This window comes from Colossoma macropomum, unplaced genomic scaffold (assembly GCF_904425465.1).
Source record: "Colossoma macropomum unplaced genomic scaffold, Colossoma_macropomum, whole genome shotgun sequence".
NCBI classification, from domain to species: domain Eukaryota; kingdom Metazoa; phylum Chordata; class Actinopteri; order Characiformes; family Serrasalmidae; genus Colossoma; species Colossoma macropomum.
In genome coordinates, this window is record NW_023494806.1 from 30,489,667 (window position 1) to 30,503,708 (window position 14,042).

General features: G+C 37.6%; 1 protein-coding gene and 1 pseudogene across 1 annotated transcript; both read right to left on the minus strand.

Moving 5' to 3' along the window:
- Positions 1-1,720: 1,720 nt before the first annotated feature.
- On the minus strand, positions 1,721-3,542 carry LOC118827372 (chemokine-like receptor 1). Its single transcript, XM_036598710.1, has 2 exons — positions 3,444-3,542; positions 1,721-2,771 (listed from the first exon to the last, which is right to left on the minus strand). Exon 2 carries the CDS (start codon positions 2,736-2,738, stop codon positions 1,791-1,793), a length of 948 nt encoding a protein of 315 aa, XP_036454603.1. The 5' UTR covers positions 2,739-2,771; positions 3,444-3,542; the 3' UTR covers positions 1,721-1,790.
- A 4,949-nt stretch (positions 3,543-8,491) lies between these two features.
- Positions 8,492-13,954, minus strand: LOC118827066 (annotated as a pseudogene).
- Between the last annotated feature and the right edge of the window lie 88 nt (positions 13,955-14,042).

Below are 14,042 nucleotides of genomic sequence, written 5' to 3' on the forward strand. Positions count from 1 at the left end.
AACAAGTCTAAAGTAGCTTACACACTGACAAACTTATAGTCACGAAATGTAAACCACACCCTCAGTTGTCTCTTTGTCTCAACGAACCCCCGGAACCCCCCACGGAATGGACAACTGCCTGTACCTTTGTAATTAAAATAGAGATGTTGAGGCCCACCCTAGGAACCAGGATGGGTCCGAGATATCACCATCAGCAAACGGCATTGCTAGATTGGGGAGCTATAGATAACCAGATGTGAGATAGGCTAACCATTGGGGGTCGTTAAATGACAAAGGACTGCTCTCCACAGCCCCCACACATCACCCAAGAGAAACATACAAAATGCAAACGAGATTAATACAAAAAGGCAAGGGAGAAAACAGGGAAAAGATTTAAGAGAAGTTACAAAGTTAATAAGGAACAAATAAAGTAAAATGAAATAAAATAATATTTAACACAAGCCTGGTACTACTGATTTTTAATAAAATCCTAACTTGACTGTGAATAAAAGCAATCAAAGAAAAAAATAGGATTATCCAAGTTATAAATATACAAAATGTCATCATTTGTCACCAGTATCACAGGCCAAAACAAGTTCTATGGCATTTTTTCTAATCATATGAAATTTAGTTGACGGACATAAAGAATGGGTTCACAATACAGTTTTCTTTATACACTACCTTTTTTCATGTAGTAGGTAAGTTACACCTGCTCTTCCCTTGAGGGTGCCATTACCTCACTAACATGGGCCTAACATTTGGCCCCATGCAGAGCGTAGTGGTGGATCCAAAACTATATACTACTACACTACCATAGTAATTAATACAGTGTTTTTGGTGTAATATTTGGTAGTGGTGTCACAATATGCACGTGAATGTTTTTTTTTCTTTCTACACAAGGATCACAAGACAAAACACTCTATGAATTCAATACAATTAGATGTTTCATGCTATATCATGAAAGCTTGACATACTTTTTTTGCATAGATAGCCATCATAAGTAAAAATATATGATTCCATGTCTCCATAATCTATTCTTGTTTTGTACTGTGCTACAAGATTTCTGGTATAGCATATTCCAGAGGTTATTGACAGTGTATTAAAAAAAACAAACAAACTATACAGCCTGATCATGACTTGTGGAAACCACTTTACAAATCTCTGAAAACCAGGCCCTAATGATTGCTATGATTGCAGTAAAAAATTAAATTCTTAAACAGGAAGTCATGCTGTTGTAACACAAGCAGAATGTGATTTGTTGTTGTCATGTGGAAATAAACATGGGTGCATAAAAGGCAGCATGGATTGCTCCAAAATATGTATATATCTTTCAGCATTAATGGCGATTTCACAAATGTGCAGTATAACCACTCATATCTCCCCTAATACCATGGCAGAGCCTAGCTTTCAAACTTTCTGCTGTTAACAATCAGGATGGTCCTTTACTTCTTTGTTTCAGGGAGCAGAACATCAGTTATTTCCATGAACAATCTGAAAGGTTGGCTCATGAGACCACAATGCATATTTCCAGCATTAGTCCTGTTCAGATGAGCTTGAGCCCAGAGAAGTTAGCTGTGTTTCTAGACACTGTTTTTCACTGCATAGCAGAGCAAATTTCACTGCACCACAGCTGCCATGCAGTGTGCAGATTTGGCAGAGCTCTCCAGTGAAATGTGGAACATTCAGAAAAAAATCTTTGTTGAGGATTCAGTAACAACTAAGGGTTTGAAATAAAGCACTTTAAAAAAAAATAAACTGCACTCAATTTGTTTGTGTAAAATTAGGAGTTAAGATGTCTTTTTTGATGCTAATTAAATACTAGTTGAATGTTGACTTTCACCTGAGGTGGTAATGGCTGTCTCTTGGATGGTGTTCTGGTCCTCTTCCTCCTTGACTGCGTTCTCAATCTTTGATCGAATGGCGTAACATTGCTCCTTAACATCTTTCCCCATGAATGCATAAAGAAATGGGTTCAGACAGCTGTTGGCACTAACAAGAATGAAACAAAATCGCTGGGCGGTTATCAATAAATCATATTTCTCATGTAATTTAATCAAAAGAACAGTGTGATATGGTAGCCAGCAGATCAAGAAAGTAACAATCAGCACAGTCATGATCTTAAAGGGCTTTTTGGACTTCACCCTCTGGTTGGACTTCAGCTTTCGTATGATGACAACATAACAGATGAAAATGATCAGGAATGGGATCACGAATGAAGAAACAAATCGGCATGTTACAGTGGCAATATAATTTTTCTTAAAATTATATTTGTAGATGCATGTTTGCTGCTTGTGACGAATGACTCGAAAAACAGCCGATGGTGTGCTACATGCTGCTGCAATGATCCAAGCTAGCACAACTATCACAGAGGCCTTCCTTACAGTGCGCTTATTCTTAGCCCACACAGGAAACATAACAAGCACACAGCGGTCCACACTGATGATGACGAGGAGGAAGACGCTGCTGTACATGTTGAGCCACAAAATGAAAGACCTGAACTTGCACATGAAGAGCCCGAATGGCCAGTCTTTATTGACCACATAGATGACACTGACGGGCAGCGTGGAGCAGAATATGACATCAGACACAGCCAGACTCAGGTACCAGATGCTGATGACTGACTTTTTCACATTATATCCTGTAATCCAGATCACCAAGCCATTTCCAGCAAAACCCAGGACACAGATGATCACTTCTGCTACTGCATAGAAAATACACACTGCGTCCCTGCAAGATGATGAACTCGATGTCTGACTCATGGTGTCGTTCTTTGTTTCTGATGCCTCTTGATTCTGTCCATTACACACAAATAAACAAGTGTATTTCTGTTGAGTACTGATGAGAAAGGAGCAAGTGAGTGCAAGTACATTTAGGAGAGTAAGATAGTAAGTAGAATTAAATATGGCATCTGTTGTTCAAATTTTTATGTTTTTGCTGGATTTTTACTATAGGAAAATATATAAAATGTGCCATAAGTTTTCCAAAGGTCACATTTTAGGTTGAATTTTTTTTTCAACAAATAAACAGCAATTGCACATTCACATGTGCAGAAGTGTGTTCTCTGTAGACAATGTGTTAACTTGTTTTCACAAAGAATTTCATTTGACCAGGCTTTTGCATACGACTGCATGTTCCTGTCAGGTATATAATTTTAGTTATAAATTTAGTTAAGTAATTAAATTTAGTTTTTTTTTCATTGCTGCACCAAACACTGAAATTTGGCATTTGTTCTATTGAACTCATGACTGAAGTCAAACTCAACTGTGCAGAGATAAACTAAGAAGCCAATGTCGTCCAGTCCATCTCCACGAGAAAGAGACACAACATAAATCTCTATGGTATTCTGTGTCATACAATTCTGAAAGGTTTTGGTACACAAGGATAATTTTGTATGCTAACAACCCCTATTTTAACTAAACCAGCATAGAGGACATCTGGTTTGTATTTGAATCAAAAATACTCACTTGTCAATTGCTGCTTCAGTTCAGAGCTGCAGAGCTGATGGTTTCGTCGCTTACGACGAGTGACAGACTTTGTCTACCATGAAAATTTCTTCACATTCTGTTCCTCTCTGTTCTCAGTTTAGTTCTAAGCATTTAACAAGTTCAAAACCACACAGCCCTTAGTTGAGAAATGAGCCTCAGTAAGCATGAAGCTAGATGCACGCTATGTAGGGGTAGATTAACTTGACCCTGGGCCCCATAAATGCCCTAGCTTGACCAAATCAAGTCAAGTTAAGTTTATTTATATAGTGCTTTTTACAACAGCTATTGCCACAAAGCAGTTTAACAGAAAAAAAAAATCTGTGTCCGAGCCCCCATGAGCAGGCCAGTGGCAACAGTGGCAAGGAAAACCTCTCTAAGAGCTCAAAAGGGGAACCTATCCTCTTCTGGTCGACACCAGACAGCAACATAATAACAGCAGACAATAAGGTATGACCATCAGTATATACATCACTATGATTAAAAAATGCAGCAGTATCATCAGGAGGGTCAGTGGGATGCAGATGAGGTTTACACCCCTCAGCTAACAGGAAAAACTAATTACCAAAGGCCTGACTAAACAAGTAGGTTTTAGCCTAGACTTAAATTCTCAGTGGCTGTGTGTAAGTCCTCAACACTGACTGGAAGTATACATTTTTACTACACACTTCTATAACTTAAAAATAAATCAGCAGTTGTAATAAATTTCATAAACAATAAGTTAATAAATAATAAGCCAATGTATATAAAGAGGAATAGAAAAGTAAAACTACAACAACATCTTTATAACATTTTATTTAATACAACTGTTTAAATACTTGCTACGACATGCAAGTGCAACTTTAAAGAGTACACAGAAGATCTACAGTCACTGGAAGGTCCTGGCCTAAAACTCCAGGATAAGGTCAACGAGCTGCAACAGGTACAGTTACCAGAAATCTTTGGCCAAGTAAACATCAGCAGAGTGGCATATTTTTTCATCCCATATTAACACAGCTCACTCTTAGACCCAATCCCATTTCACCCCTTGCCCCTACCACTTAGCCCTTAGCCCTCTGTTTTGCACGTTCACATCTAGGTTTCGGTTGTCCCAATTTTTGTTGAGATGGAGGTAAAGTGTTAGGGCTACATGGTCCTTCAAACGGAGGTTTTTCAGAGGCTCCAAACAGAGTGTTATGAGAAAAAAAGAAAAACCGGCAAGATGGCTGCACGAGCGACCAAAGAAACCCACAAATGTGAGTATTCTCTCTGTAAAAAATTTCAATAACCATTGTATTACCTCAGTTTTGGTGTATTATGGTCGTTTTCTTTGTAACAAGCATAAAAAATTGTGTTTATGCTTCAAGTTGGGGTGCTAGAGGAGGTGTTTATTGAATTCTAGTGCTACAATGTCCCCTCTAAAAGAACAGCTTTACTACAAAATGGATTACAGAAGTACAGCTTAGGTAAATACACATGTATGGACTTCAGTTTTTAATTCATGTAGTTACACAAGTGTGTATTGATAGCTGTAACAGAATATTTTCTGTCATGTAATTGCATGTGTGAGAGAAACAGCTGTTTTTTCGATAAAAAAGACTTCTCTAATAGTAACACTACAACTATACAGGAAACAGCAATGTTCTTAACAGCTGTAGTAGAATTCCTACGGTCTAACCAAAGTTCTGGCTTTAATCTATTCTGCAGTGTGATGGTATTTATATAGGAACAAAATGTTAAAAATAAATTCATGCAGTTCATTAAAATGTATGTGCTGTATAATGCTAACTTAAAAGCAGTCTCTGGTTTACCAGTCTGTAATTTCAATGTACCTATATGAACTGTCCACTTACAAACTGTAACTTACGTAATATTTGTGTTGTTACTACAGCTAGCTGAATTTTGTAATTCCTATGCAGATGCAGTTTACGTACTTTTATAATATAAGTAATTACACACCTGTTACAATCAAAAAAGTCCCGCTGGAAGAACAACAGTTCATAAAATCACTCCCTCTATTATGTGTAATTACATAAAAGAAAATATGCTGTTTTAGTTATGAAACATACATTTTTGTAATTGACAATACATATGTACTTGCATCATCTGTACTAAAATAATTTGTCTGTAACAGGGGATATATTGCTCGTAGTTACATTGTTTTTGCATGTATTATGAATGTGTAATTACACAGTTATTAGAGCCAGTATAAACTGGGACCAGGTAATTTAAGAAATAAAGTGATACAGACCAGAGAGTGAAGTTATGAGAGCACGCTCTGAGGCGGTCTCCCTTAGATTGGGGTCTTATACCCCAAACTAGGCATTGGCTAGATATCAAATAAGAAAAGGATTTGACAGCTGCTGTTATCAGTCTTTGGCAGATTTCTGTTAATATAGGCATAGAAGGTTGTGAGTACCTGACTAGAATACCTTATGAAGGCAGAAGTACCGGAAGGTGTAGGACAGGTGACCGAGGTCAGTTGCTGTATGAGGATACTTCCTGTTGTTTGTATCGGGGCAGCTAAGCACTTCTATCAGTCAGAGGACAGGATGTTTTGTCCATGAACATTGCCTGTAGTCTTACAGTCTGCAAGCAATAAAGCAAATACATTGAATTAATACAATTTCCATAACAAATAGCTTTTAGCTCCTTGCAGATCAAAATGATAATTTCAGTGACAGAGTAATAGAAATTGCCATTGTAATGTGTACTGAATTTGTGTCTACGCTGCACATGTATAAGCAATAAATATATAACAGTGTTTCTGCTAATAATATTGTGTTGTAATATTGTCACATAAAACATTAGATATCATGAGAACTTGGCATACTGGAGATCATCATAAATGAAATTAATTGTTTTTGTAATTGTAATTGCACCATGTTGCAAAAAAAACATTGGGAGCATGTTTACTGTGTTACATCATCTTTCCTTAATAATCTAATAATCATTTGGGGACTGAAGACACAAACTGATCTATTTTTGAAAGCATATTTTTTTTTTTGCCATTCTTCTGTTATACAAATCTTCAGCTGTCCAACCATATTGGGGTTTTTGATGTCATATTTTGAGCTTAATAATACATACATTTTTTAAATTGGAGAGTATTGAGAGTTCTGGACTGCAGGCCGGCCAGTCTAGTGCCCGCTTTATCTGATTATGTAACCATGCTGTTGTAAGTCAAGCAGAATGTGGCTTGGTTTTGTCATGTTGAAATACACATGGGTACACAAATGGCAGCATTTTTTTCTTCAAAATGTGTACACAGATGTGCAGGATACCAAAGAATATCCTCTCATACCATGACAGGCCCTAGTTTTTGAACATTCTGCTGCTAGCAATCAGGATGGTCCTTTACTTTTTTGTTTCAGGGAACACAAAGTCAGTTATTTCCATAAATACTCTGAAAGGTTGACTCATCAGACCACAATGCATGTTTCTATTGTGCATCAGTCCATTTCAGATAAGCTCAGACCCAGAGAAGTCAGCGGTGTTTCTGAACACAAGTGACGTATGACGTTCTCTGTGTAATGTAAATACACATACATGGATACAGTACAGATGGTGTTTATTGAGTTTGTCAAAGTATTCCCAAGCAAATTGGGTGATATCCATCACAAGCTAGTTTTTAACATAGTGTCATCTGAAAGGTCAAAGGTCAAAGGCATTTATTTGTAGCTTTCGGCCATGATTCTCCTGATTCCTTGAATTTTTTGATGATGTTAAACACTGTTGAGGGTGAAATACCTAAAATTCTTGCAATATTTTGAAGAGGGAATGATACTTTTTAACATGTTGGATTTCTTGCTGATGTATTTTGGCAAAGTGGCAAGCCTCAAATTGCTGATAAAGCACTTGACCTTTACTGGATGCTCCTTTTATATCTAAGAAATTTTTTAATGGTTTTTGAACATTTTACAATGTTTTTACATGGTCCCTGTTCCACATTTTTTGTAAGATGTTGCATTTATTAATATCAGAATGAGCCACAGACTTGTGTGAAATGCAGCTTAAAATAGATTTATAATCGCTCTGTGTTATTATTTTCATTTTCCCTACTGTTCCAACTTTTTTAGAATAGAGTTTGTCACTGAATACATTTGAATCTATAATAAAATGTTTCATTTTTCAGCACATTACTCAGGGTTACTGAGTGATGGTTGTCATAGCCACGTGACCAATTAGCTATGCTCCAGAAAAATCATTATATTTCAATATTTCACTGCACTCCTTTTTGTGTTATCTACTCCTAAACATGTAGAGAGCAGCCTTATTGGTGCAAATCAGAGCAAAATAAAAAACAAGGACATAGAAGCTGAGGTCAAGTAAAATTTATTTTTACGGTGTGTATTTTACCACAGATGGACATAGAGGTCACAGAGGTTAAGTGTCTCTGTTTTATTCAACAGAATGATGGCATATTTTTAACACAAATGTTTATGTGGAATGTATCTGGATCTAATACAAGACATTAGAGAAAGTTCTTTGGCTCAGCTTTAAATCAGTAAGTTAACAGCATGCCATTTACATTAGAAAGTAACCTCAGAGCTCCATATGAGTACAATTTTGGTGTTAACCTTATAAAATTAAACATATTCCTTTCAAAATCTTCACTCAACAATTACACATAAATCCATCAAAATCATCTCAATTACTACATTAGACTTGTGGATTCAAAGAAGAGAAAAAGAGCTGCTGATTCCCCTCCTCTCTTCCTCGAGAGAAATTTTAATAATTCAGGATGATGACCACTAAAGCCCTGCCTGAGTAACAAAATGCAATGTTGGACGTATTTGCAGAAAGCTCTGTTTAACCTTTTCACCACATGACAGGGCAGATTTTGCTGCACCGCAACTGCCATGCAATGCTTATATCTGCAAAAGCTCTGCACAGTGGAACTTTACTGTTCAGAAAAGGTGTTTTTTAGTAATTAAGTAATACAAAAGGTTTGAAATACGGCACTTTTGCAAGAATCAAAGAATTAACAAAATTAATTATGTTTGGTCCATTAGCAGTTAAGATGTTCTTTTTGTGATACTCAGTAAAAACTAAATACTAGTTGAATGTCTGCTTTCCCTAGAGGTGGTGTAAGCTGTCCCTTGGATGGTGTTCTGATTCTCCTCCTCCTTGACTGCATTCTCAATCTTCAACCAAAGAGCATAACATTGCTCCTTAATGTCTTTTCCCATGAATGCATAAAGAAATGGGTTCAGACAGCTGTTTGCACTGGCAAGAATAAGACTAAACACATATGCAGTGTACAATGAATGATATGTCATGAATAAGTTCATCAGAATAACAGTGTGATATGGCAGGCAGCAGATCAAGAAAGTAACAATCAGCACGGTCATGATTTTGAATGGCTTTTTGGACTTTGTCATCTGGTTGGACTTTAGCTTGCGAATGATGACAATATAACAGATAATAATTATCAGGAAAGGGACCACAAATAAAAACATTATTCGACATGCTACGATAGCAATATAATTTTGAAAATTAATGTACATGCAGAAAAAAGTAGTTTTGAGCTTGTAGTGAAAATCATACATTTCTAGGAAAACAGCTGAATGTGTGCTAAGTGCTGCTGAAATGATCCAGGCTAGCATGACTACCACAGAGGCCTTTCTTACAGTGCGCTAGTTTTGAGCCCACACAGGAAACAGAACACTCACACAGCGGTCCACACTGATGATGACGAGGAGGAAGACGCTGCTGAACATGTTGAGGAAAAGGATGAACTAACTGAACTTGCACATGAAGCGCCCGAAGAGCCACTCGCCTTTGACCATGTCAACAACTCTGAATGGCAGGAAGGAGCAGAATATGAAGTCAGACACGGCCAGACTCAGGTACCAGGTGCTGACAACTGACTTCTTCACCTTAAATCCTGCAATCCAGATCACCAAACCATTTCCAGCAACACCCAGGACAATGATGATCACATTAGTTACTGCATAGAAAATACACACTGCATCGCAAGGTGGTGAATCTGTAGTCTGATTCATAGGGTAGTCCGTGTACTCATAGTCAGGATTTTCTGGTTCTGTGGTTGTGGTTGAATTCATGCTGCCTCTTGATTCTGTATATTAAACACAGATTAGTATAGTTCTGTTGAGTACTGATGAAAATGGAGCAAATAACAGATTTATATATTTAAATATTTCAAATATTTTAAATTAAGTAAGACTTATTTGTGCAAATCTTTATGTATTTGCTAAGTTTTTCCTTTTAGAAAAAAGATATATAATTTGCCATAATAGTGTTTTTTTTTTTGTTTGTTTGTTGATTTTCATTTAATTCGTTTAAAATTCAGCAAGTAAACAGTAATTGTGCATTAAAATCAGGAGAATGTGTGCTCTGTAGAGGATGTGTTATTTTATTGTCAACTAAATCAATAAAACATTGTCATTTGACTAGGGACACACAAACTTTTACATCTGACTTGTTATACATATAGGGTATGTATTGTGAGTTATCTATCATTGCTGCATTATACACTGAAATTTGATATCTTACTGTTGAACTCTCACATCTGAATCAAATAAATGAAGTCAAACTCAACTGTGCAGAGAAAAACTGAGAAGCTGATGTTGATCTCCCCAATAGGGACACAGCATAAACATGTAATCGTATTCTGTATGTTCTGAAAGGTTTTGGTACACAAGGATAATTTTGTATGCTAAAGACCACTACTGTCATTGGCTGTCGGGCATAAAATACATTTATCTATTTATATAGCACATTTTATACACAACAGCAATTTACATCATTAAAACTGAATAAAACCAGCATAAAGAACATCTGGTTTATGTTAAATGAAAACTACTCACCTGTTGATGGCTGCTTCAGTTCAGAGCTGCAGAGTGAATGGTTTTGTTGCTTATGATGAGGTACAAACTTTATCTATCAGGAAAATGTCTTAACATTCAGTTCCTCTCTGTGCTCTGTTTAGTTCTAAGAATTGAACAGGTTGAAAACCACACAGCTGTTTCTGCTGAAAAATGATCTTCAGCAAGCACAAAGGTAGATACATGCCATGCAAGGGTAGATTAACTTGACCCTGGGCCCCATAAACCTGCCCCATCTTACCCCTTTAAATGGTCTGTACAAGCAGGTCAAAATTTTTACTACATACCTCTACAACCTAAGAACAGCTTTGCATTGTTGTAGCCCATATAGTTAATGAATATAAGCTAATGGATATAAAGATCAATAGAAAAGCAAAACTACAGCAATATTTTTATGACATTTTATTTACTTCAACAGTTTAAATACCTTTACTGACATAAGCCATCTCAGTGGAGGGCAAGGACTAAGAGTGGGTGACATCAGGCTTTATTTATTCAAGGCATGTTTGTTTACGTAGCATATTTCATATACAAAGGCAACTCAAAGTGTATAAATTAAACCAACAGATATTCTAAAAATAAGATATTAAAATCTAGAAGGAAAATTTCATAAGCAAACTTAAAGTTGGCTCGACAAAGCCAGCTAATAATGTGGAAAAGTAAAAGCAGTTGTGATGGGTTATGTCGTTTTGAATGGTTAGATGTAGAGGATGGCATATGCTGTGTTAGTGTTGTGTTATGCTGTGTCCAGTTGTTTTCAGGTAATTTTGCATGAAATGGATTATTTTCATTGATTGCTGCTAGGTGCTAGGTTGAAGGTGTGGTTGATTTGGTCTTCCATGGGGTTGCTGAGGTGTTGCTAGGTGGTTGCAGAGGTTTTGTTAGCCTGTTGCTATGGTCACTGTCACTGGTCACTGGTCCTGTAATTTGGATTGGTCCTGTGAGCACCGTACTGATGAACGGTTCACCAACTCACTCCATTGTTGCTGATCATGCGATAAAACCTGTGTTTCTGCAGTGCTCTTCCCTGTCCATTCAGTTATGTTGTCTGCCCATGTCTTTCGTTGTCTGCCTTGTCTTATTTTCCCTGGCACTGTTCCCTGAAGGATGATTTTTGAGATCCCTGCAGATCTGGTAACATGGTCATACTACCTCATTTTCTTTTTCTTCAATGTGGTTAGGAGGTCTTCATATTGCTCAACTTGTTGTCTGATGGTCTGTCTGATTACTTTGTTTGGTGTACAGTCTTTATACGAGATGTCAAGAATTCTTATGAAATGACTAATTCTGATTTCTTGGATTCTTTTCTGGAGGTCTACTGTAAGAGTCCATGATTCGCAAGCATACAGGAGAATTTATAGAACTAGTGCACACAGCAGGTTCAACTTTGTTTTGAGGCTGATGTTCCTGTCTCTCCAAATGCACTTCTGGCCAGTGCTGTTGTAGTTTGTGCATCTCTAGCCAGCATTTCTGTCTTAGAACCTTCCACACTGGAAATGGCACCAAGATACTTGAATTTCTAATTGTTGCCCATTCATACTACTCTTGGTGCTGATTGGATTCTTGCTGTTCATCATCAGTTTTGTCTTTTCAGCATTGATCTCCATACCATACCATCACTTGATTGAGATTGCTCCAAGTGCTTCACCAGTTCTGCCAGTTCTTCTTCACTGCCTGCCAGCCCAACAATACCATTAGCAAATCTGAGATGTATGATGGTCTGTCTTTCGATGTTGCCAGTACCATAGTGTTCCTCTAGGGCATCAATCATAATACGTTCCAAGAAAATGTTGAACAGTGTTGGAGATAGGAGACAGCCCTGTCACACACCAACTGATGGGTAGAACCAATTGCCTAATAATCCATGGACCAAGACTGCACTGTTGGCCTTCGAGTACAGCTGCTGAATGGCACTGATCATCGTCTGGCCCATGTTGTCATTTTTTCATGGTTGCCCACAGAGCATCATGCGAGACTTGGTCAAATGCTTTCTTGAAGTCGATGAAGACATACTAGGTCTTGTTGGTGCTGGCAGGATTTCTCACACAAGACATAAAGGTCTCAAAGATCTTGTCTGTGGTGCTACGTCCCTTATGGAACCCAGCATGTTCTACTGCAATGATTTTATCTGCTAGAGGTTGGAGCCTGTTCAGGATTACTTTTAGCATCACTTTGCTTCCATGACTTATCAGGCTGATGGTTTTGTATTTCTCACACTGTTGTAAGTTGCCCTTCTTGGGCAGAATGATGATGAGTGACATTGTCCATGTGGTTAGCCATCCTGCAATCTGCCATATTTTGTTATATATTTTAGTAAGGACCTCAACCACTGCTTCTCCTCCTTGCTTTATGAGTTCAGTAGGTATGTCGAGTCAAGTCAAGTCAGGCTTTATTGTCATTTCAGCTATATACAAGTACACACTGAAATGAAACAACATTCCTCCAAGACCAAGGTGCAACACAGGAACACAAGTGTGAGACAATACAATAAACACAGTGCAGACAATACAGTACAATAAATAATATGAAGGACTTACAATAAATACAAAACAGAACACAGGTAGTACACAGTACTGAGAGTATGAGCAACTAGCAGCTAACATTGTTAAAGTAAAACGTACAAAAATGCAAAATCAGATATTGTTACGGAAATAAAATGTGCCAAATCGCAAGTATTCACATCTACAGTCATATCAAGAAAAGTGTTTCAGTGAAATGCAGTAACTATATTTAAATACAGTGTTACATAATGTTTGTTGTCAACACCTGGTGCTTTCCCATTCCTCAGTGATCTTATGGCTTCTTCCACATCTTCACACAATATTGGAAAGTCATTGTCGTTAGTTGAGTTAGGGTCAATTTTTGTCGGATGGTTGTAGTGCTCACTGCAATATTCTGTCCATCTCTTCACAATGTCTTTTTCTTCTGTAAGGCAGTTCAGTTTTTTGTCTTGTATTGTCCTGACTCTGGATTGTCTTTGCTTTGTCAAGCCTTTTACAATTTTGAAATGCCTTTCTAATGTTTTTTTTCTTCAGGCAGTCCTCTATCTTGGCGCACTTTTCCCCATCCATTCTTCTTTAGCTTTCTTGTGTGATCTTCTTGATTATTGGTACAATTGGTACAATTCTTCAACTTCCTATGTTCGTCACACATGTCCAATGTGTCTACTTTGATCCAGGGTTGAGTTTTCTGATGATGTTTGCCAAGCAGTTCTTGTGCTGTTTCAATCATTATGGTGTAAACTGTGGGTGACATTGCTTTAGTATCTTTATCAATCGCCAGAAGTGGGGCAAACTTTCCATCAATTGTTGCCTGGAAAGATTGGCAGATAACAGGATCCTTCAGTCTGTCAAGGTTGAATCTCAGCTTGGTGTTTTGTGATTTGTTTATCTTCTTGAGCTTGGTTCTGATGTTCATGATAACAAGGTCATGGTCACTTCCAATGTCCACACCAGGAAATTTCCTTGTTTTTGTTCTGTTGATGCCAGACTGGAATTGATGCTGCACCAGAACGTAGTTGTCCTTACTGTGCTGGAATCCCATCAGGTGCATGCCATGTCCAACATTGTGAGAGTTTGTGATCTCCAAGCGTGTTGACCAGGACCATATTATTGTAGCTGGCAAACTCAAGAAGGCGTAGCCCTCTGTTGTTGGTGGTGTCATTTCAAGAGCAGCCGTAGAATCTCTTCCAGTCTATAAGCCTTTCCAACTTTTGCATACCTGTCACCTTGGACTATCGATATGTCTTTTT